At 45.4% G+C, this 22,086-nt stretch overlaps 1 protein-coding gene across 4 annotated transcripts in view; it reads right to left on the reverse strand.

Annotated features, from left to right (window-relative positions):
- LOC138670902 (E3 ubiquitin-protein ligase TRIM39-like) overlaps positions 1-22,086 on the reverse strand; it is a 79,113-nt gene that overhangs the window by 8,252 nt on the left and 48,775 nt on the right. For all 4 annotated transcript variants that reach the window (XM_069758671.1, XM_069758670.1, XM_069758669.1 and 1 more), the window contains 3 exons: positions 15,077-15,172; positions 9,523-9,756; positions 3,180-3,202 (listed from right to left, as the gene is read on the reverse strand). In XM_069758671.1, coding sequence (XP_069614772.1) covers positions 3,180-3,202; positions 9,523-9,756; positions 15,077-15,172 — 353 coding nt within the window. The remainder of the gene's footprint in view (positions 1-3,179; positions 3,203-9,522; positions 9,757-15,076; positions 15,173-22,086) is intronic.

Raw genomic sequence — 22,086 nt, forward strand, 5'->3', positions numbered from 1 at the left:
GGGGTTTTTCCCAGATTTACCACCAATCTTAGGTATTGTTGGTGTTGGACGGCGATTGGCACATGGTAGTAAGCGTCTGTAAGATCGATCACCACCATGTAACAGTTTGGGTCGAGTACTTTTACTGCGGTCTTTAAAGTCTCCATCTTGAACTTGTCTATTTGAATGTAATGGTTTAGGGCTTTTAGGTTGAATATTACCCTCAGCGAGCCGTCTGGTTTTGGTGTTAGAAATAAAGTGCTGTAGAACCCTTTCCCTATCTCTTGATGGGGTACTTCTACTAACACTTCTTTTTGCATGAGGAGATAAATTTCTCTTTCTAATATGGCCTGATTTTTTCCCGCCACCTGGGTCATTTTTACACGATTTGGTGGGAGGTTGGAGAATTTGAACTTTAGACCTTCTGACAACAAATTTGTTATCCAATGAGAAGCCGGCAGTGCTGCCCAGTGATGGACAAACCGCCGGAGTCTTCCCCCCACCGGAATGCTGGCGTCACTGATTTTTGGGATCAGGCTTGGGGGGAGGTTTGTTGAAAAGGAATCCCCTTTCCTTTCGCTCTCTCCAGGGTCTGCCTCGACTAGACCTGTCATCTGATCGGCCGCGGGTCCCTCTATATCCACCACGAAAGGACGAACGAGAGGTATCCCATTGGCGCCTGGGAAAGGAAGGGGGTGGAAACCGCTTCTTTTTGTCCGACGCTTTCTCAAGGATCTCGTCTAGAGATTTGCCAAAAAGGTATTGCCCTTCACAGGGTACTCCGCAGAGTTTGACCGTTGATTGGAAGTCAACCGTCCAATTTTTCAGCCATAATGTTCTCCTTACTGAATTAGATAAGGCACACACGCGTGCGGCACTTCTAACTGAATCTATCGAGGCGTCTGCTAGGAATCTTGCCGCGCCTTGCAGAGAGGGCAATGCTTCCAGAAGCCTCTCTCTTGGGCATTTGTTTTTGATTTGGTCACTTAACTCCTCTAACCACTTGACCATAGCACGTGCCGTGCAAGTGGCAGCAACCCCGGGTTTAAATGACCATGTCGCTGCTTCCCAAGCCGACTTTAGAAAAGCATCTGCTTTTTTGTCGAGGGGGTCCCTTAGGGCTCCCATGTCTTCAAATGGTAACGCAACCCCCTTAGAAGTGCTGGCGATGGCTGCATCTAACTTAGGCGCCTTATCCCACTTCTCACAGACCTCCTCATCAAAGGGGTATTTGCGTTTTAATGCCTGAGGGACAGACATCTTTTTATTAGGCTTTTTCCACTCACGTTTTATTAATTTAATTATGTTATCATGGAAGGGGAAAAACTTTCGTTTCTTCTCCTCCAAGTTGCTAAACATGGTGTCTTGGATTGTCCGTGGTTCTCTAGGGGTCTCTACTCCCATAGTCGTTCTGACAAGTTTGAGCAGCTTTCCAATGTCCTCCGACTGAAAGCATGGGCGGCCATACTCCTCATCTGAGGAGTCTAAATCGGAGGCATAAGAGGGGGTTAAGGCTCCCGGCTCATCCCCTGAATCTACATCCGACCCTTGTTCACTTGTTGGGGGAGGGGGGGGGTCTCCTTTGTGTGATGTCTCAACTGTTCTTTAACTGTAGATTTAACTTCCTCCCGTATGATTGTTTTAATGTTTTGTAATAGGGAAGAAGATTCCTCCGCAACTGTTCTGTCAATACAGGGCTGGCAGATCTTTTTGTTGTATAGCCTAGGGAGTTTTTCTTTACATAGTGGACAGACCCTATTCTTTTGCTTGGAGGTGGCTTTCCCTTCCTACAAAACACAGTGTACAGGTATCAGTGTGTGCGTAGCTTGCCTTACAAAGGCACTCACCCCTCCAGGACCCTGGGTACCCCTGCAGCTTGAGTGTCTTCCGACATTTTAGGCACAGGCATCAGCAGCTCCGGATCTACCGCTGGTTCGGTCATCTCCGTCTGAAGAGCAGGACCAGCGACTCCTCTTTGCTGCCGTATTTTATAGAGGAGCGGTGTGCGCGCCACTGGATCAGCTTCCGCCCGGAAGTGTCCAGCACACCGGCTCCCTCGGCGTGTGACGTCACTTCCTGCGACCGGAAGTAGTCATCCCTCACTTCGGCGCCAGCGTCAGTGAGGGACACGCCCCCGCAACCCCGGACCGGCCTCTTGCACAGAGCGGTCGCCGGGGAGTCCAGCGAGGAAAGGGATGGCGCGGACCCAGCAGCCCGACTCCGGACAGCACCGCACGCGATGCCGCCGACTACGGCTGGCTTCCCCGCGGACCTCGGCCTCCGGACCGGACTCATCAGAGGGGGTATCCCTCCGGAGGTAGGAGCTCTGCGACAGGCGTCCACCTGCAGGAACAGGAAACCAAACTGAGGAGAGAGAGGGGCCGCCCCATTCTTATATCTCTGCTACAGGTTTCCTGTTCCTGGGGGCGGATGCCATCTCTCACGTGCGGCGCTGTCATGGTGAAGGGAAAAGAATGAATGGAGCCATGTATCGTGAGATTTTGAGTGCAAACCTCCTTCCATCAGCAAGGGCATTGAAGATGAAACGTGGCTGGGTCTTTCAACATGACAATGATCCAAAGCACACCGCCAGGGCAACGAAGGAGTGGCTTCGTAAGAAGCATTTCAAGGTCCTGGAGTGGCCTAGCCAGTCTCCAGATCTCAACCCTATAGAAAAGCTTTGGAGGGAGTTGAAAGTCCGTGTTGCCAAGCAAAAAGCCAAAAACAATCACTGCTCTAGAGGAGATCTGCATGGAGGAATGGGCCAACATACCAACAACAGTGTGTGGCAACCTTGTGAAGACTTACAGAAAACGTTTGACCTCTGTCATTGCCAACAAAGGATATATTACAAAGTATTGAGATGAAATTTTGTTTCTGACCAAATACTTATTTTCCACCATAATATGCAAATAAAATGTTAAAAAAACAGACTATGTGATTTTCCGGATTTTTTTTCTCATTTTGTCTCCCAGAGTTGAGGTCTACCTATGATGTAAATTACAGACGCCTCTCATCTTTTTAAGTGGTGGAACTTGCACTATTGCTGACTGACTAAATACTTTTTTGCCCCACTGTATATACATCGTATATATGACTTATTGTTTGGAGCCTTGCTTTTTGGCAATCTAGAGAACTTTAGTTACTTTTAGAGAGCACATAACTCCAAATATTCATATTACAATACCAAGATAACATACCTTTCCGCAGAAGCTTCCTGGTCCTGGAAGAGACAATGAAAAAAAAAAAAAATTAAATTATGCATAGTTCTTATGTTTCATGCATGCAGAATTACATTTTAAAGCCGATCTGGTTAGCCCCAAGCAAGAGAACCATTCATTACCATTTTAGGCACCTGAACCAGTTGGAAGCCACTATACTGTATGGCAATAACACCCCAAATCTAGATTAGATTACTAGAATTAGTATAAATGAGAAAAAAGACTGAAAAAAAACATACACCGCTGCTTTCAGACTGTTTAGTGGCCTTTGCCACAAATGTTTAGTGGTCATTGCCACCAGTGTTCAGAACTCTGCTGGTTCTTGTACTTGGCTTGAACAGTCATTCTGTGCCGACAGAGAACATGTTATGAAAAACAGTCTAATCTGCAGGCACCATGTTACAGAGCAGGTGGAGCTGGAAAGTTTGGTATATAGTTGTCAGAAAAGACTCAGTATAACCTGTGTTTTCATTATTTAATCTTCTGCTCTTTCTGGTACTTCCGGTCCAGTGGACGGTCCTATCAGTGATGGACAGCACTCTACGTATAAGATACATACAGAGATATTCGTGATTGACAGCTAGGACCGTTCACTGGACCAAAATTGCCAGAACAAAGGATTAAATGATGAAAGACGTAGTTACTTACCGGTAACGGGACTCCTCAGAGCCCATGACAGCAAAACGGAGAGAGGGGGATCCATCTTCGGAGACAGGGAATCTACAGATGAGAGGGCTGTATCTGTCCCTCGCATCAGTTGGTTTACAGAGCATTGGAGGGCCTCCAGGTTAATGACTATATAAACACACTAGGAACTGTCAAACGTGCTCACCACACACGTGATGGGAGGGAATAAGCGGTTGCTGTCATGGGCTCTGAGAAATCCTGTTACCGGTAAGCGACTACGTCTTTCTCTATCCCACAATGACAGCACTACGGAGAGAATTACAGAGATTTGTAGCTTAGGGAGGGAACACAGCTTGAAGAACCCTGCTTCCGAAGGGCAAGTCAAACGAAGAGGCTAGGTCCAGCCGATAGTGCCTAAAAAAGGATGAAGGTGATGACCAGGTAGCCGCCTTACAGATCTGTTCTATCGCTACCTCCGACCTTTCCGCCCATGAGGTCGTCATTGCCCTTATGGAATGAGCTTTCAGCCCCTCTGGAAAGACATTCCCACTGGATGACTAGGCCAAAGCTATCACATCTCTTATCCATCTCGCCAGGGTACTCTTTGAAGCCTTGAGTCCCTTTCTAGGTCCCTGGAAACATACAAAGAGATCCTTCCTTCCTACATCTCTGGGTGTACTCTAGGTACTGAAGACATCTTTTCACCTCTAGGGTGTGAAATCTTTCCTGGGAGGAATTGCCAAAGAGAAACCCTCTGTCCTTCCTTCTACCCTCAACCCATCTATTTTGCTCCCTCGGGGGTCTGCTACGAAAAAAAATTATATTCCGAAAGGACCGTTTAAGTGATGGGTGGGGCTAAATTCAGGAAACCCTTTTTCTTATCCCCCGCTTTTTGCAGGATATTGTCCAGTGTCTCCCCAAACAAAAATTGACAACTCACATGGGATTGAGCAGAGTTTACAGTGTGTTCCAAATTATTATGCACAAAGAGTTTAGGAGTGATAAGGTTCGAATTTTTTAGTTTGTCATTTAAACTCATTGATGGTGAGGTGTGTCAGGGCTCTTTATATCACTGAAAGCAATTGCAGATACCTGTGCAAATTAGTTTGGCTGGTGTGTCCAAATAAAGGCAAGACTACTTAAGAAGGCTGTTCCACATTATTGAGCAGCCTACATTTTTGGCCAAAATGGGAAAGAAAAAGGAGGTGTCGGCTGCTGAAAATCAACAAATTGTGGAGTATTTAGGTCAAGGCATGACTACAAATCAACATTGCCAAGACACTTCATCGTGATCATCGCACAATCAAGATGTAGCTGATTCCCAGCACACACGTGTGCGTGCTAAGGAAAAATTGAGGACTCTTTCCAACAGGCAATTGCGTAAGGTTAAAAGAGCAGCTGCAAAAATGCCTTGTCATAGCAGCAGACAAGTTTTTGAAGCTGCTGGTGCCTCCAACGTCCCCAGAATAAGATGCAGGGTCTTTCAGAGGTTTGCAGCTGTGCGCAAGCCATCCTGTCGACCACCTCTATCCACTGCACACAAGCAGAAATGGCTCCAGTGGGCCAAACGATACATGAAGACTGACTTCCAAACTGTTTTGTTCACCGATGAGTGCCGTGCAATGCTCCATGGTCCAGATGGATGGAGTGAAGGATGGCTGGTTGATGGACACCCCATGAAAACACGGCTAAGGCGCCAACAAGGAGGAGGTGGAGTAATGTTTTGGGCTGGAATCATGGGGAGAGAGATTGTCGGCCCCTTTATGATCCCTGAAGGGGTCAAGATGAACTTCATAATCTATGTGGAGTTTCTAAAACAACACTTCCTGCCATGGTTCAAGAGGAAGAACCGTGCTTTCCGCAGCAACATCATTTTCATGCATGATAATGCACCGTCTCATGCTGCAAAAAACACATCTGCATCTCTGGCTGCTATGGGCACAAAAGAGGACAAACGTATGGTGTGGCCACCATCTTCCCCTTTGAGAACCTCTGGAGCATCATCAAAAGGAGTGTCTATGATGGTGGGAGGCAGTTCACATCTAAGCAACAGCTCTGGGAGGGTATTCTGTCCACATGCAAAACAATTGAAGCAGAAGCCATCCAAAAACTGAGTCAATAGACGAGAGAGTTCAGAAGCTTCTTTCGAACAAGGGGTCCTATGTGCAAATGTAACATCACCTAGAATCAAGTTTTAACTTGAAAACTGTTTGATTTCATTTTGTAATAAGCTGATAATGCTTATAACTTCACAATTGACCATTTTTTTGTTCCAAATTAAATAAAAAAAAAGGTTGAAAACTCTGCTGTGCATAATAATTTGGAACATGCATTTTGAGTGTTTATTTTTTTTTTTTTTTTTTTAAAAGATACTGTTTTCATAGGCAGTTTGTTCCAAAACATTGCAATTATACTAGAATAGTAGATGACTGGAAAATAACAATGACTGCAATTCAGATAGGTAATTTAGAGAAAATATGAGGAAATATTATTTGCATAATAATTTGGAACACCGTGTAAGTTCTGTTTGAAAGTCACCAAAATTTGAGCCATAGAGCCCTACGGGCTGCGTTTAAGAGGGCTGCAGATTTAGATGTTAGCCTAACTGAATCGGCTGATGAATCCGCCAAAAAAGCTGCTGCATCTCTTATCATACGGATGGATTCCAGAACTTTAATCCTAGGTACACCATCCCGCAGATGTTTCTCCAAATGATCCACCCATATCATTAGGGACCTAGAGATAAATGTAGCCGCTATGGCCAGTCTCGGATTTCTCCCTGCTGATTCCCAAGCCCCTTTAAGGAAGGTGTCGGCTTTTTTGTCAAGGGGGTCTTTATGTTCCCATGTCTTCAAAGGGTAGCTTACTCCTCAAAGGGGTATTTTCTCTTAAGGGAGGGTACCCACGAGTTTTTTCTCTGTCCGATTTCTCCCACTCTTTCTTAATTAAGGCCTGAATATTCTCATTTAGGGGGAATACTTTCCACCTCTTTTGGCCTAATCCCCCAAAACATTATATCCTGGACCGTTTTGTCGGGACGGAGTCCAGCACCGTCATAGTAGATCTTACTGCTTTCACAAGTGTATCTACCTCATCTAGTTGAAAACAGTGACGATCCCCCCCCCCCTTTCATCATCTGAGGAAGAGGAGTCTGGCATATCTGAGCCCCTGCCCCCGGAACTAGAGGAATCAGACTGGGAATATATTAAAGTTTCCGTCCTCTTGACCTTATCCTCCCCCTCTGAGGGACCTAAACGCACTCGCGACCTCCAACTTGATTGCGGATCTCAGCTCGGAGGCGAAGTCTGGGGTTTCCTTGCAGAGAACTTGTCCTATACAGGAGTTGCAAAGTTTCTTATCCCAGGACTCTGGCAAGGGTTTTTCGCACATAGGGCAAGACCTGTGCTTTGCTTTTCCCAATCTTTTTCTTCCCTAATAAAAAGGAATAGAGGGGACCCCAGTTACAATGGTTAACTTTCACGAAGATCACTCAACAATCGTATGCAGCCACAGGTACTGGTTCTGGAGGAGGGGTAGGATCCTGCAAAAGGCGTTTCGGAAATGGCGATTGGCACACCGCACTGGAATTTTTGCTGCATTGTGTGGAATGGCTGCTGGACCGGCCATTCTGGTTGTCTGCAGAAGAACGCTTTCTTTGTACATTCATATTCCGTCACTGGTGGTGGTGCTGCTGCGGTTGTTGCTGGAACTGCAGGTCACTGTCCTCCATGGTTACTCACCAGGGACTGCATGCAGCAAAGAGCTTCTCGAATCACCATATTTAAACTTGCCGCTCTGCCTTACCTAACTTCCGGCCCTTGCCCCTCCTGCGGCAGTATCACTGAGGGAGCATTTTTTCTTTCCTCCTCTGCACATGTGCCCGCCGGGAACCCGGAAGCCCCGCTTTTCTTCCGGAGCAGCGGCCATCTTGGTCCACACCTCCAGGGCACACTGTCTGCACATGCGCCTGCCCCGAATCCTGAAGTCCTTCATTACTTCCGGAGTGGCGGCCATCTTGCTGCACCACATGTGCATCTGCCGGGAACCCGGAGGCCCCTGCATCCTCTCCGGAGCAGCAGCCACGCTTTCCCCCAGCTCACCCCTCGGTCTCAGCTTTGGGCAACGCACCAGCCATGGCAGGGGACTCCCCGCTGCCAGAACCCGGACTGGCCAGCCCCGAGTAATCATCAAATCTTCATCAGATGGCATATTCTTTCATTCAGGTACCAAAAACTGAAGGGTTCCCCGTCAGGGACAGGAAACCAACTGATGGGCGGGAGAGGCACCACCCTTTTATCTGTAGGTTCCCTGTCCTTGAAGAGCAGATCCACTCTCTCTGTGGTGTGGTCATAGGGGATAGAGAAACAGGTTATACCGATTTGTTTCTTATAAATAAGGATATATCGTTATCCGTACTCAAGGAAATAGTTTCAACTATGGATCACTTTTTCTCTCTCCGCATGCCTCTTTAAACTGCATGTCCTTTTCATTGTAGATGAAATTAAGGACTTTGAAAAAAATCACACAGTCAACATGGCTAGTGCTGCATTTTTTTCTTTGAATATTGGATATATCGTGGTCCTCAGCTTCCCCCTGCTCTAACCCATGATGCCTGCAGATTGGACTGCGTTATGATGACTAGTTCCCTTTAAAAATGGTACTTGGTGTATATTTAAGATTCATGATGGACAATTTTTTTGATTTTTGCACCCCTATTTCCCCCCATCCCCATTCTTTCAAGAGCCACGAATCCTTTTTCATTTTTCCATCGACCTTGTGGGACTAGTTGTAGTTTTGAATGACACCATCTACGTTATATAATGTACTTGAAAACAAGAAAAATTCAAGTGCAAAAAAAAAGCTGAAAATAAAACAAACTATTCCTCAACACATAAATGACGTAAAACAAAACCTTATCGAGAGGTAAAAATTACCTGGCAACACATTTTCCCCTTTTTCAGGTCAGTATGTTTATGGTTTTAAGCTTAAAAGGTTTTTTGTTTTATAATTTAAGCTGTGAAATTTATTTGGGAAGCTTGTATTTAAAAGAATTAAAATGCATACATTTGTTTGTGTTAGCATAATCTGAGACCTGTAACTTTATTTTTCTCAAGGGACCATATTTGGGCTACATATGATCACTTTTTATGGCATGCATTATGGAGGTGCGGTGACTACAAGCTGGCAATTTTGGAATTTTAATACCCCCATCGTACAAGCTAATTTTAGATTGATAGATTAATACTTTTGCGGATGTGCAGATAAATTCTTAAAAATGAGCATAAAAACAAACAAACAAAAAAAACAATTGGAAAACAATGGGGGTGGGGGTGTGAGGGCTAATATGAATTTTTAGATTTTTTTTTGTTTTTTTTAACATTATTGGTTTTAGTCCTTTAACCTGCAATCATTGGATTGCTTCTTCTGTATGTAATTAAAATGACTAAGATGGCAGCCATTGGAGCCCTCAGCAGGCCCTAACTACCATGACAAACCATTGGCACACCACGGCTGCGATGCAAGTGGGCCAACGGGAGTTCATGTATGTGCACATAGGTGATCACGCTATGTAAATATTGCCATTTATAATCAATGTGTTGTATAACTGATGTGTTAAAAATTAGAGATACCAAATAAGTTATTTTTGCAGGTTTACTACTTCTGCACAATGGCAACGCCCACTATGTTATCTCACCTGACCAACGTGAGACCTCTTTGAATGAGGAAAACCTTTTTCAAGCTCGTTAATGCTTTCTTGAAGGGATGAGAGCTGTTCATTGAGTCGGCCGACACATTCATTTCTTCTCTGTTTAATTGCATTCTCGATATTTTCCAACCGGTGCTTGATGATCGTTTCTTCATCAGCCAAAAGTTGTCGTAAACTTTCAAAACCTGAAGTCAACATTTTACGCTTTTGTATAACTTCAGCCTGCAAAATAAAAATTAAGTACACCAGTAATTTTTAGGCAACTTTTCAGTACAAGTTGTCACATGTGCAATACTATTTCTGGGACATTATGTGAATTGTAGTCTGCAGTTCACCAGTTTTCATTTGTGCAAGCACCATCTCAAATTTAAAATTGTATCTGAACTAGTGGTGTAAACTAGCTTCTATAATGAGAGCATGTGCAAAAATGTACATAGAGGGGAAAAAAAAACATTAAAAATTAAATCAAATCAATATTTGGTGTGACCATCCTTTACCTTTAAAGCAGCACCAGGTAAACTTGGACACAGATTTTGAAGGCGGATTTTCCAAACATCTTGGAAAACTAACCACCGAAAATGTAAGCGGGAGCAAATCCTTGTCTCCCTGTAATCTCAGACAACATATGTAGAGATCAAAGCTCATTACATTGGCTGCATGTTTGGTGTCGATGTAACACAGTAACATAGTTAGCAAGGCCGAAAAAAGACATTTGTCCATCCAGTTCAGCCTATATTCCGTCAGAATAAATCCCCAGATCTACGTCCTTCTAAAGAACCTAATAACTGTAAGATACAATATTGTTACGCTCCAGGAAGACATCAAAGCCTCTCTTGAACCCCTCGACTGAGTTCGCCAACACCACCTCCTCAGGCAAGGAATTCCAGATTCTCACTGCCCTAACAGTAAAGAATCCTCTTCAATGCTGGTGGAAAAACCTTCTCTGTTCCAGACGCAGAGAATGCCCCCTTGTGACCATCACGTTCCTTGGTATAAACAGATCCTCAGAGACATACAGTGGGGCAAAAAAGTATTTAGTCAGTCAGCAATAGTGCAAGTTCCACCACTTAAAAAGATGAGAGGCGTCTGTAATTTACATCATAGGTAGACCTCAACTATGGGAGACAAACTGAGAAAAAAAAATCCAGAAAATCACATTGTCTGTTTTTTTAACAATTTATTTGCATATTATGGTGGAAAATAAGTATTTGGTCAGAAACAACATCAAGATTTCTGGCTCTCACAGACCTGTAACTTCTTCTTTAAGAGTCTCCTCTTTCCTCCACTCGTTACCTGTAGTAATGGCACCTGTTTAAACTTATCATCAGTATAAAAAGACACCTGTGCACACCCTCAAACAGTCTGACTCCAAACTCCACTATGGTGAAGACCAAAGAGCTGTGAAAGGACACCAGAACCAAAATTGTAGCCCTGCACCAGGCTGGAAAGACTGAATCTGCAATAGCCAACCAGCTTGGAGTGAAGAAATCAACAGTGGGAGCAATAATTAGAAAATGGAAGACATACAAGACCACTGAATCTCCCTCGATCTGGGGCTCCACGCAAAATCCCACCCCGTGGGGTCAGAATGATCACAAGAACGGTGAGCAAAAATCCCAGAACCACGCGGGTGGACCTAGTGAATAAACTGCAGATAGCTGGGACCAATGTAACAAGGCCTACCATAAGTAACACACTACGCCACCATGGACTCAGATCCTGCAGTGCCAGACGTGTCCCACTGCTTAAGCCAGTACATGTCTGGGCCCGTCTGAAGTTTGCTAGAGAGCATTTGGATGATCCAGAGGAGTTTTGGGAGAATGTCCTATGGTCTGATGAAACCAAACTGGAACTGTTTGGTAGAAACACAACTTGTCGTGTTTGGAGGAAAAAGAATACTGAGTTGCATCCATCAAACACCATACCTACTGTAAAGCACGGTGGTGGAAACATCATGCTTTGGGGCTGTTTCTCTGCAAAGGGGCCAGGACGACTGATCCGGGTACATGAAAGAATGAATGGGGCCATGTATCGTGAGATTTTGAGTGCAAACCTCCTTCCATCAGCAAGGGCATTGAAGATGAAACGTGGCTGGGTCTTTCAACATGACAATGATCCAAAGCACACCGCCAGGGCAACGAAGGAGTGGCTTCGTAAGAAGCATTTCAAGGTCTTGGAGTGGCCTAGCCAGTCTCCAGATCTCAACCCTATAGAAAACCTTTGGAGGGAGTTGAAAGTCCGTGTTGCCAAGCGAAAAGCCAAAAACAATCACTGCTCTAGAGGAGATCTGCATGGAGGAATGGGCCAACATACCAACAACAGTGTGTGGCAACCTTGTGAAGACTTACAGAAAACGTTTGACCTCTGTCATTGCCAACAAAGGATATATTACAAAGTATTGAGATGAAATTTTGTTTCTGACCAAATACTTATTTTCCACCATAATATGCAAATAAAATGTTAAAAAAACCAGACAATGTGATTTTCTGGATTTTTTTTTCTCAGTTTGTCTCCCATAGTTGAGGTCTACCTATGATGTAAATTACAGACGCCTCTCATCTTTTTAAGTGGTGGAACTTGCACTATTGCTGACTGACTAAATACTTTTTTGCCCCACTGTATTTGTATTATCCCCTTATATACTTATACATAGTTATTAGATCGCCCCTCAGTTGTCTTTTTTCTAGACTAAATAATCCTAAGTTTGCTAATCTCTCTGGGTATTATAGTTCCCCCATCCCCTTTATTAATTTTGTTGCCCTCCTTTGTACTCTCTCTAGTTCCATTATATCCTTCCTGAGCACCGGTGCCCAAAACTCTACACAGTACTCCATGTGCGGTCTAACAGATTTGTACAGAGGCAGTATAATGCTCTCATCAGGTATATCCAGACCTCTTAATGCACCCCATGATCCTATTTGCCTTGAAAGCCACTGCATGGCACTGGTTGCTCCAGGTAAGTTTATTATTAACTAGGATCCCCAAGTCCTTCTCCATGTCAGATGTTCTGCAACAAAATAAATTTGGAGCCAATCAAATTCCTGCCTGATAATATTCCATGATATACAAGTTGTTTCCTGTATTTTTCAGCATTGAGGACATAATTAGTCTTAACCAAATTCACTCCACTTCCATTTGCTGAAATTAAGTCCCTTGTCTACAAGCAACCTCCACCATGCTTCACTGCTGCCTGGAGGCACTAATTAATGTATCACTCTGCAGCCTTTAAAACAATCTGTCTTCTGCTACAACCAAATATTTCAAATTCTGACTCATCATTCTAGAGCATCAGACATTTTTCTGCACTGTAGTTCCTATGTTTTCATACATATTGATTTGCTTCGCCCGTTTCCATATCAATAGGTATGGCTTTTTGGCTGTAATTCTGCAATGAAGACCACTTGTGGCAAGACTTCTAACAGTATATGGGTGTAGCTGGGTCTTACTGGATACTGTCAGTTCTGAGCTGATGACACTGCTAGACATCTTCGCTCATCTGCTGCAATGTTGCCTTGGTCATCCAACGTTGCCCATTTCTTTGTGTCCTCAATGCTGAAAAATATGGGCAGATATTGATTGGCCGTATGCTTCGGTTCACTGTCTTGCTAAGGATTAAGTTTGGAGCCAAATGTAATTAAAACTATATTCGTTATAAAAACAAGGATAGCAACTGAAGATTTAAAGAATATGCGGCAATCACCAATTCGGTGGAACATGAAAGTTCTTTATTCTGTGATGCGGGACATGGACAGAAACGAGGTGTGCAGCAGTGGTTCTGCAGAGGGGGACCACAGACCATTTTTCTGTTTTCATCCTTTTTGTCAGTTTGTCACTTTTGCATTTTTTTTTCATTGCTCTCACCCATGGAAGGTATGGATTCCATCTATTCTGACTTGTCTAGCTGTGATTTTATTATAAGCGACACAGAAAATGTCAGGTTTTCAAGGAGATGGGTGTGAAAAAAAAAATAAATAAAAATCAGACGATGCTAGCATGGTTTGTGTGTGTTGAGATTTCTTTCTCGCACCCATTGACTTGCATTGGCTATTTTCGTCTAATGTACAAGGACAATCGCAGCATGGTGCAATTTTTTCTCACCTAGATCTAAGATGAGAAGAGAGGGCTAAAAAATAAAAAAAAAACAAAACAAAACACAGATGAGCAGGGATTCCTAGAACATTAGGCCAAGTGCAATCAGATTGCGCTCATTTGTTATTCTCACACATTAGTATTTTCCCTTAGCAGTTTAGTTGGCGTGCATAATATATAATTTTGCATGCAAATGAGAGGGCTCAATGCATGTTTATGCCCCATTAATTTTCATCTCTGGATGCCAGAAATCTGAAGCCACGTTCATAGTGTTATTATTGCTGATTCTTGTCTGCAGTACAGTACCAATCAGAAGCCAGCGATGAGACTATATAAGTATGGCTGCAAGAGTGACAGATTTCCTTTAAGGCTTCTATGCACACTAAGCTTACATCAGCCCAACTCCATGATATCAACAAGTTTGGCGAACAGTCTAATGCATATGGGGATCTCCCTGTTGCCTGACAGATGATGCTGGCGGACAGAAATATCTGACATGTCTGATTTTGTATTTGTATTACTTTTGTTTTTTAGAGATAAGCCACTGCAACAGACGTATGGCTGCATCCCAGACCACAAGTTCGTTACTATGATGTATGGGACATTTTCAGAAGATAGCTGCTGGACGAAAGATAGCTGTTGGCCAACAATTATCTAAAGTGAATGCAGGTCTCTAGATTTGTTGTTCTACTGATTTAGGCAAAGTTTGTTGAATTTCCAATGATTATTTTAGGCTTTGCGGATTTTGACGCGTTTCCACTGCGTTTTTGGCTGCATGGATTCGCATCACATCCGCAGTGTTGTGCACAGCTAATGTTATTCTATGTGAAATTGACATTTGTTGTGCACATGCTGCGGAAAAAAAACACGCGGAATCGTGGCTTTTTTTCCTCAGCATGTCAATTCTTTTGGCGGACCTGCAGCATTTCTGCACCCATTGACTTCCAATGTGTCAGGCACATCCGCAGCAAACCCGCAGATGTAAAAGAAGATCTGCGGTTTAGCTGTGGATGAATCGCTGCAGATAGGGAGGAGGGTGTGTGTGTGTGTGTGTGTGTGTGTGTGTGTGTGTGTGTGTGTGTGTGTGTGTGTGTGTGTGTGTGTGTGTGTGTGTGTCTTTATTTAACTCTAAGATCTGTGTGTAAACATTCTTCAATGGTATGTAAATGAAGAGGTTGGACAAGAAGTGACATCACAGTTCTTTTTTGTTCCAATAATAGATCTTTATATAGCTTTCAAAAACGCATACAAATCTGCATTAAAAAAACTGCATAAAAAAAGCATCAAATCCACACCTGCGTTTTCTGGCAGGAGGGGAAGAATCGGCACAGAAAATTCCACAGGCACATCTGCAACGTGTGCACATACCCATAGGCTGCTACTAAGTGAATCAATATGAAGAAATAATGTAAATGTTCTACTCTTTCCAGGTTATTCGGAGGGATGAGTATACCTGAAGTTGTAGAGCTCTCTCTTCTTCACCAGCCTTAAATTGCACAATATTAACAAGCTCCTTTTTTAGTGCCTGCAGACGATCTTGAACTTCACTCTATATAAACAATAATACATATTAAAGAATGCAACATTTCTTTACAATCATTTTAAATATTTAAAAAAGGGTATTTTAGCAATTCACACTACAGACCCACTAATACCTCCCTCTGAAAGGTCTGTATACAACAGCAAAATAAAAAAAACCTCAATGCTATGAGCAGGACAGCATCTTATAAGGGGGTGTCCAAGAACATGATAAAAATGACTGAAGTCACATATCAAGCCGAAACCCATCGTAGTCATGTCAGAGGAACAGCATCATAAGCAAACATAACTGTTCTCACTCGGCCACAGAACAGAGCAGAAGCAAACAATGTGTTTTTCTTTTCCCAGCTTCATCCTGATCCGTGCTCATTTGTAAACTTGTTCTGCACAGTCAGTCTGACAGCTTTTCAGCAGGGTTAAGGGACTGAGCCCACAGGACTGAAGGTTGGTTTAATAAAAAAATAAATAAATAAATAATAATAAGAACCCATTACGCTCAGCTAATGCAGAATCATTTTTTCTCCTCCTGCTACAGGCCTGCTCAGCAGCTGATTGAGCAGATCAGGTGTTTGTTCATGATGCTACTCCTCTGACAGTTGAGACATGTCTTGAGTAGTGATAAGCAAGTATACTCGGTGCTTGGGTTTTCCCGAGAACACTCAGGTGGTCTCCGAGTATTTGTGAGTGCTCGGAGATTTAGTTTTTGTTGTTGCAGCTGCATGATTTACAACTGCTAGCCAGCCTGAGTACATGTGGGGGTTGCCTGGCTGCTAGGGAATCCCCCCCCGACCCGACATGTATTCAACCTGTCTAGCAGCTGCAAATCATGCAGCTGCGTCAACAAAACTAAATCTCTGAGCATTCACAAATACTTGGAGACCACCTGAGCATGCCTGGGAAAACCCAAGCACCGAGTATACTCGCTCATCACTAGTGGTTCTCCTTCAAACTGCAACCCATTTTAACATGAGACTAAGACAGGTTGCAGCTTGAAATGTGATGGTTGCCATTTTTAGCACATTCCTGGAGGATATTCACATGTAGCCATAGTGCTGTGGTTCTTGCAATGATCAGCAAAGTAAGACCACAAGCAGTAAACTGTGTGCGGTTGGCAAGTTAGGAGAACCAGTGCAGTAAGGCTACGTTCAGACTAGCGTTGCGCGCCGCTGCGTCGGCGACGCAACGCACACAAAAACGCGGCAAAACGCACGCAAAACGCTGCGTTTTGCGACGCGTGCGTCGTTTTTTGCCGAAAATCGGGCGCAAGAAAAATGCAACTTGCTGCGTTTTCTTGGTCCGACGCTAGCGGCAAAAAAGACGCAAGTGTTGCAAAACGCAACACACAAAAACGCATGCGTCCCCCATGTTAAACATAGGGGCGCATGACGCGTGCGTCGCCGCTGCGTCACCCGACGCTAAGGCGACGCACACTAGCAGAACGCTAGTGTGAACGTAGCCTAACTGCATGTGATGAGATAACCATCCAGTGATAAGTTACCTTTAAATAACCAGTAAAAATTCCAGAGCTTCAAAACTGCCACTTTTTCCGATGAGTCATTCCATTGCAGAGGTATTTACATTTGTTGCTTCTGCAGTACAGTATGTGAAATCTCTGTTTAGGGCTCAACTGAGAACACCTTTTGTCTTCTCTGGGGCCATACGTTTTCACCCTTCCTTCCCAGACACTGCCAATCACAACTCTGCAGCGTCTGAGACTGCTAGTATATTGAGGTCTCGGAGAGATCAAGATGTACTAGCAGTTTCAAATGTTGCTGTGCTGTAATTGGACAGACAGCATTTATGGAGAGTACAGCCCACTTAGCAGTAGATAATCCAGAGCAATCTCACCAAACAGTGGATACACAGCAAAAGCGAAATTAAATTAAAAATGTAACTTTTAAATAGATTAGTTAATAAAATGTAGCTATAAGTGCCACCATTAAAAAATTAGGGGACAGAACTCCAGACACGGAGAGTCACTGCAACTGTAATTGTTCCTGTGAGAACAAGGTCAGAGCTGGCCACTCGTGTGTATAGGAATAACCAGGTCAAATATGTAGGACAAATGTAATGGGGTGAGGAGAGTTGAACCTGGATGTAATCTCCACAAATATCACCCAAGGACGTAACTATAAAAAATGCAAATGAGTACATGAGATAAAAATAGTAAGAATAGAAGCTTGAAATAGAGCTACAGGACCAATAATTATCCTGTTTGGAAGTTGGAACCTTAAAAAACAAAAAACAAAACAAAAAAAACAAACAAACAAACAAACAAACTCTATAACAGTGTTAAATTCTCTGGTTACAGATAACATGTAACAAAATGATTTGAAAGAATGGGACCATATCTCTTATCCTGTATGGAGAATAGAGCCAGGACCCAAATAAACCTATAGAGGAAAAAACAGACAATTGTCGGTCCTATAGTGATAGGTACAACAAAAAACGGATTTTTGGTTGCTTACCGTAAAATCTGTTTCTCGGAGCCTTCATTGGGGGACACAGGAACCATGGGTGTATGCTGCTGCCACTAGGAGGCTGACACTATGCAAATAAAAAAGTTAGCTCCTCCTCTGCAGTATACACCCTCCGACAGGAAGTAGGATATTCAGTTAGTGAGAAAGCAGTAGGAGAAGCAACATGTAAAAGAGAAAGAATATAATAATAATAATCTTTATTTATAGCGCGCCAACAAACTCCGCAGCGCTTTACAGTTTAACAGTTTCAAACACTCAAAGAGTGTTCAAAGAACTCGAACGTTAACAGTATAACACAATAAACAGAGCTGTTCAACTTGGGAGGGTGCTGTGTCCAATGAAGGCTCCGAGAAACAGATTTTACGGTAAGCAACCAAAAATCCTGTTTTCTCTATCGTCTCTCATTGGGGGACACAGGAACCATGGGACGTCCCAAAGCAGTCCCTGGGATGGGAAAAAAGACTTCCATCAGGTCAAAAGACTCACCACTGCCGCCTGCAGGATCTTTCTGCCTTGGCTGGCTTCCGCCAAAGCGTAGGTATGGACCTTGTAAAATTTGGCGAACGTGTGGATGGAAGAACAAGTTGCCGCTTTGCAAAGCTGTAGGGCGGAAGCCCTGTGGTGCACCGCCCAAGAGGCACAGACTGCCCAGGTTGGGTGAGACTTTATCCCCAGAGGGGGCACTCTGTTCTTGACCCGGTAGGCCTCCAAAATTGCCGTTCTGAACCAGCGAGCAATAGTCGCCTTGGAAACCGGCAGGCCTCTGCGCGTGCCATCAGGAATGACGAAAAGAGAATCCGTCTTCCGGAAAGCGGAAGTTCTATCCAGGTAGATCCTCCCTGCCCTGACGAGGTCCACCTTGGTCAACGATCGCTCCAGAGAATGAGTCGGAGCTGGGCAAAAGGAAAGTAGAACGATGCCCTCGTTGAGGTGGAAACCACCCTAGTAAGGAAGGAAGGCGGAGACCTGAGGACCACCTTGTCCTGGTGGATGACCAAGGAAGGAGGTCGGCGAGAGAGGGCCGCCAACTCGGAAACGCGGCGGATAGAAGTGATGGCCACAAGAAAGGCCACCTTCCAAAATAGAAGAGACAGGGGAACCTCCCTGAGAGGCTCAAAGGGGGAAACCCTCAGAAAGTCCAGTACCAGATTTATAACCCATGAATCCACAGGGGCCCTGAACGGAGGGACAGCATGGGCCACTCCTTGAAGGGAGGTCTTAACCTGTGGTCGAGAAGATACAGTCTTCTGAAAAAAAGAAAGGAGAGCGCAGAAACCTGGCCCTTCAGAGAACTAAGTGCAAGGCCCAAGTCCAGACCTGCCCGAAGGAAAACCAAAATGGAAGGCAAGGAAAGGGACCTATGTAAAATGCAGTTGGACTCGCACCAACGGAAATAAGCCTTCCAGGTACGATAATAAATCCTGGAAGGCGAAGGCTTCCTAGCCTGGATCATGGTGTGAATCACTCGGTCCGAAAGGCCGGACGTTCTTAGAACTGTGGTATGAACAGCCACGCCGTAAAACTGAGCGACCGAGAAGTCGGGTGGCAAATCGTACCCTGAGACAGTAGGTCGGGCCTGTCTGGAAGGCGCCAAGGAGCGTCCGCGAGAAGATTGACGATCTCCGCAAGCCAGGCTCTCCTGGGCCAGTCCGGGGCAATCAGAAAACCAGCACCCCTTCCGCTTTGAACTTTTCCAACAGCTTGGGAAGGGCAGGAGTGGGAATAGATAGGGCAGCACGGACTGCAACCAATGAATGGCCAGAATGAATGTAGCTTCCAGGCTGTAGAGGAACAGGTCCTGCAGACAGATGCACTGCTGGATGCGACGACCCCTGGCGACGCCAGAGGGACCATAAGACATGCTGGATGCTGCACCAGGAAAAGGAGTGCAAAAGGCCCACTATTAAAACCGGAAGAGGAGTGGGGCCGACAGCGCAAGCCTGGGGCAGGAAGCGGTGGCTGGGAAGAAGTGGGCGGAGACAAGCGCACACACCAGGGAAACCAATATGGCACCAGTTGCGGGCACTGCTATGAGGGGCGGAGCTAGACGCCCTGCAGGAAGAAGATACGGGTGGGAGAAAGCCCGCCCGAAGGAGATCAAATGGGGGGCGGAGTTACTGCGCCAGAGTAGGCCCGAGAAGCCGGGGCCTAAATTAGAAACCGACGACCGCCGCGCCGAAGTAGGCCTAAGAAGCCGGGGTCTAAATTGGAACCCGGCGGCCGTCGCGCTGGAGTAGGCCCGAAGCCGGGGCCTAGATTAGAAACTGGCGGCAGTCGCGACGGCGTAGGCCTCCTAGGTTACACGCCGGCGACCGCCTGAATGAGAGGAGGCGAATAAGCCATGGCCGTAGCAAACATCTCGCCTGTGCCACTGAAAAAGGTAGCCCCTCAAATAGCGTCGGAGCCCACGTTGAGACTGGAGGGGGGGGTGGTTGAGGGGAGTTAAGGAGGCCTGAGCAGGGTAAAAGAGCTGCAGAAAAACCTGGCATTTCCCCTAGGAAAAAGGCCCCCACCTCCCTAAAGGGAATCCCTAACTTAAAGGTCCTGAAGGAGATAGATGGGCTCCTTCTAAATACTCACCTTCTTCATCTGTATATCTTCTTCCGGAAAAAAACCTGAGGAAAAGGAAATATACCTCACTATTCCGGATGCAGAAAAAGACGTCCTGAACTTGCTGGTGGACGTCCTCGTCTCCTCCAACCGACAGGCTCTGGTGGGTGAGTGGGTGGGGGACAGAGGCAGGACCGGACTTCTGAGCGTGCTTGTGTGCCAGGATCATGGCTCTGCTGAGGGATCTATGAGGATACGGGGTGGCAGTACACGCCGTACTCATAGTCCGCATTGTGGGACTACAGGTGTGAGTGTTCACCCTGTATCCCTCCAGAAAACCTGAAAGAAAACGACGCACATTGAGGTAGATAAGGGTCTAATGAAAGACCTGTGTCCACCTCCTACTGACACTAAGCTAAACTGAATATCCTACTTCCTGTCGGTAGGGTGTATACTGCAGAGGAGGAGCTAACTTTTTTATTTGCATATTGTCAGCCTCCTAGTGGCAGCAGCATACACCCATGGTTCCTGTGTCCCCCAATGAGAGGCGATAGAGAAATAGATAATTTCCCCCTGGGATCACTAAAGTGTATCGTATAGTATCGTATCGTAATCAAGTGTGAATGTATACAAGTTGAAACATTCTCACCATCCTGGAAGCAGACTTTCACCAGGGGAGTGGGTCTTTCTTGCTGGATGTATCCTTCAGAGGAAAGAAACGGGATGACCAATATCCCTGTCAATCCCTATGGGGCTAGTTGTAAACTAATCCCAGCACTCCTGCCCTGACAAGGGCAGTCCACAGCTACCCCTAGGCTGAAAGGCCCTGCCCTCCCCTTATTTTTGTGTCCTGACACATTTCATCCAGGCAAAATCATCAGGGGACTAGCCTGTATAAGTCATACTGAGACTAAAGTGCCAAGTGCAGTTTTAAGACATGTGGGTCCCTCCACTGTGCCCTATTCTGCGGGGAGGTGATGCAATTGACAGCGACAGAGGGTAGGGTGAAAGTGAATTCCTCTCAAAAAGACAGAAGAAAGGTTCAGCTGGTCTGCATGTAGAGATTTCACATATTGCGCTCCAAAAGCAACAAATGTGAATATCTATGCAATGAAGTGAAGCAGAGTAAAAGGAAAAGAGGCAGAATCCTTGAACCTCAGGATTTTTACAAAGTATTTCACTCAATTTTTTTTTTAGCAAGTGATAAGGCCTCTTTAACCCCTTCCCGACCTTTGACGCCACGTAGGCGTCATGAAAGTCGGTGCCAATCCGACCCATGACGCCTATGTGGCGTCATGGAAAGATCGCATCCCTGCAGATCGGGTGAAAGGGTTAACTCCCATTTCACCCGATCTGCAGGGACAGGGGGAGTGGTAGTTTAGCCCAGGGGGGGGGGTGGCTTCACCCTCGCCTCCCCCCCCCCCGTGGCTATGATCGCTCTGATTGGCTGTTGAAAGTGAAACTGCCAATCAGAGCGATTTGTAATATTTCACCTATTAAAACTGGTGAAATATTACAATCCAGCCATGGCCGATGCTGCAATATCGTCGGCCATGGATGGAAACACTAATGTGCCCCCACCCCACCGATCACCCCCCCAGCCCTCCGATCTGTCCGGTACACTGCTCCGGCTCCCCTCCGTCCTGTGCTCTTGTCATGCTCCGATCCAACCCCCCTGCACTCCGATCCACCCCCCCCGTGCATCATCCACCACCCCGTGCTTCGATCCACCCACCCCCGTGCTCCGTTCCACCCCCCCGCGCTCCGATCCCTCCCCCCATGCTCCGATCCCCTTCCCCGTGCTCCCCCCCACCCCATCATACTTACCGATCCTGCCGGGGTCCGTCCGTCTTCTCCCTGGGCGCCACCATCTTCCAAAATGGCGGGCGCATAC

The sequence above is a fragment of the Ranitomeya imitator genome, chromosome 3 (genome assembly GCF_032444005.1).
Source record: "Ranitomeya imitator isolate aRanImi1 chromosome 3, aRanImi1.pri, whole genome shotgun sequence".
In the NCBI taxonomy this organism is placed as follows: domain Eukaryota; kingdom Metazoa; phylum Chordata; class Amphibia; order Anura; family Dendrobatidae; genus Ranitomeya; species Ranitomeya imitator.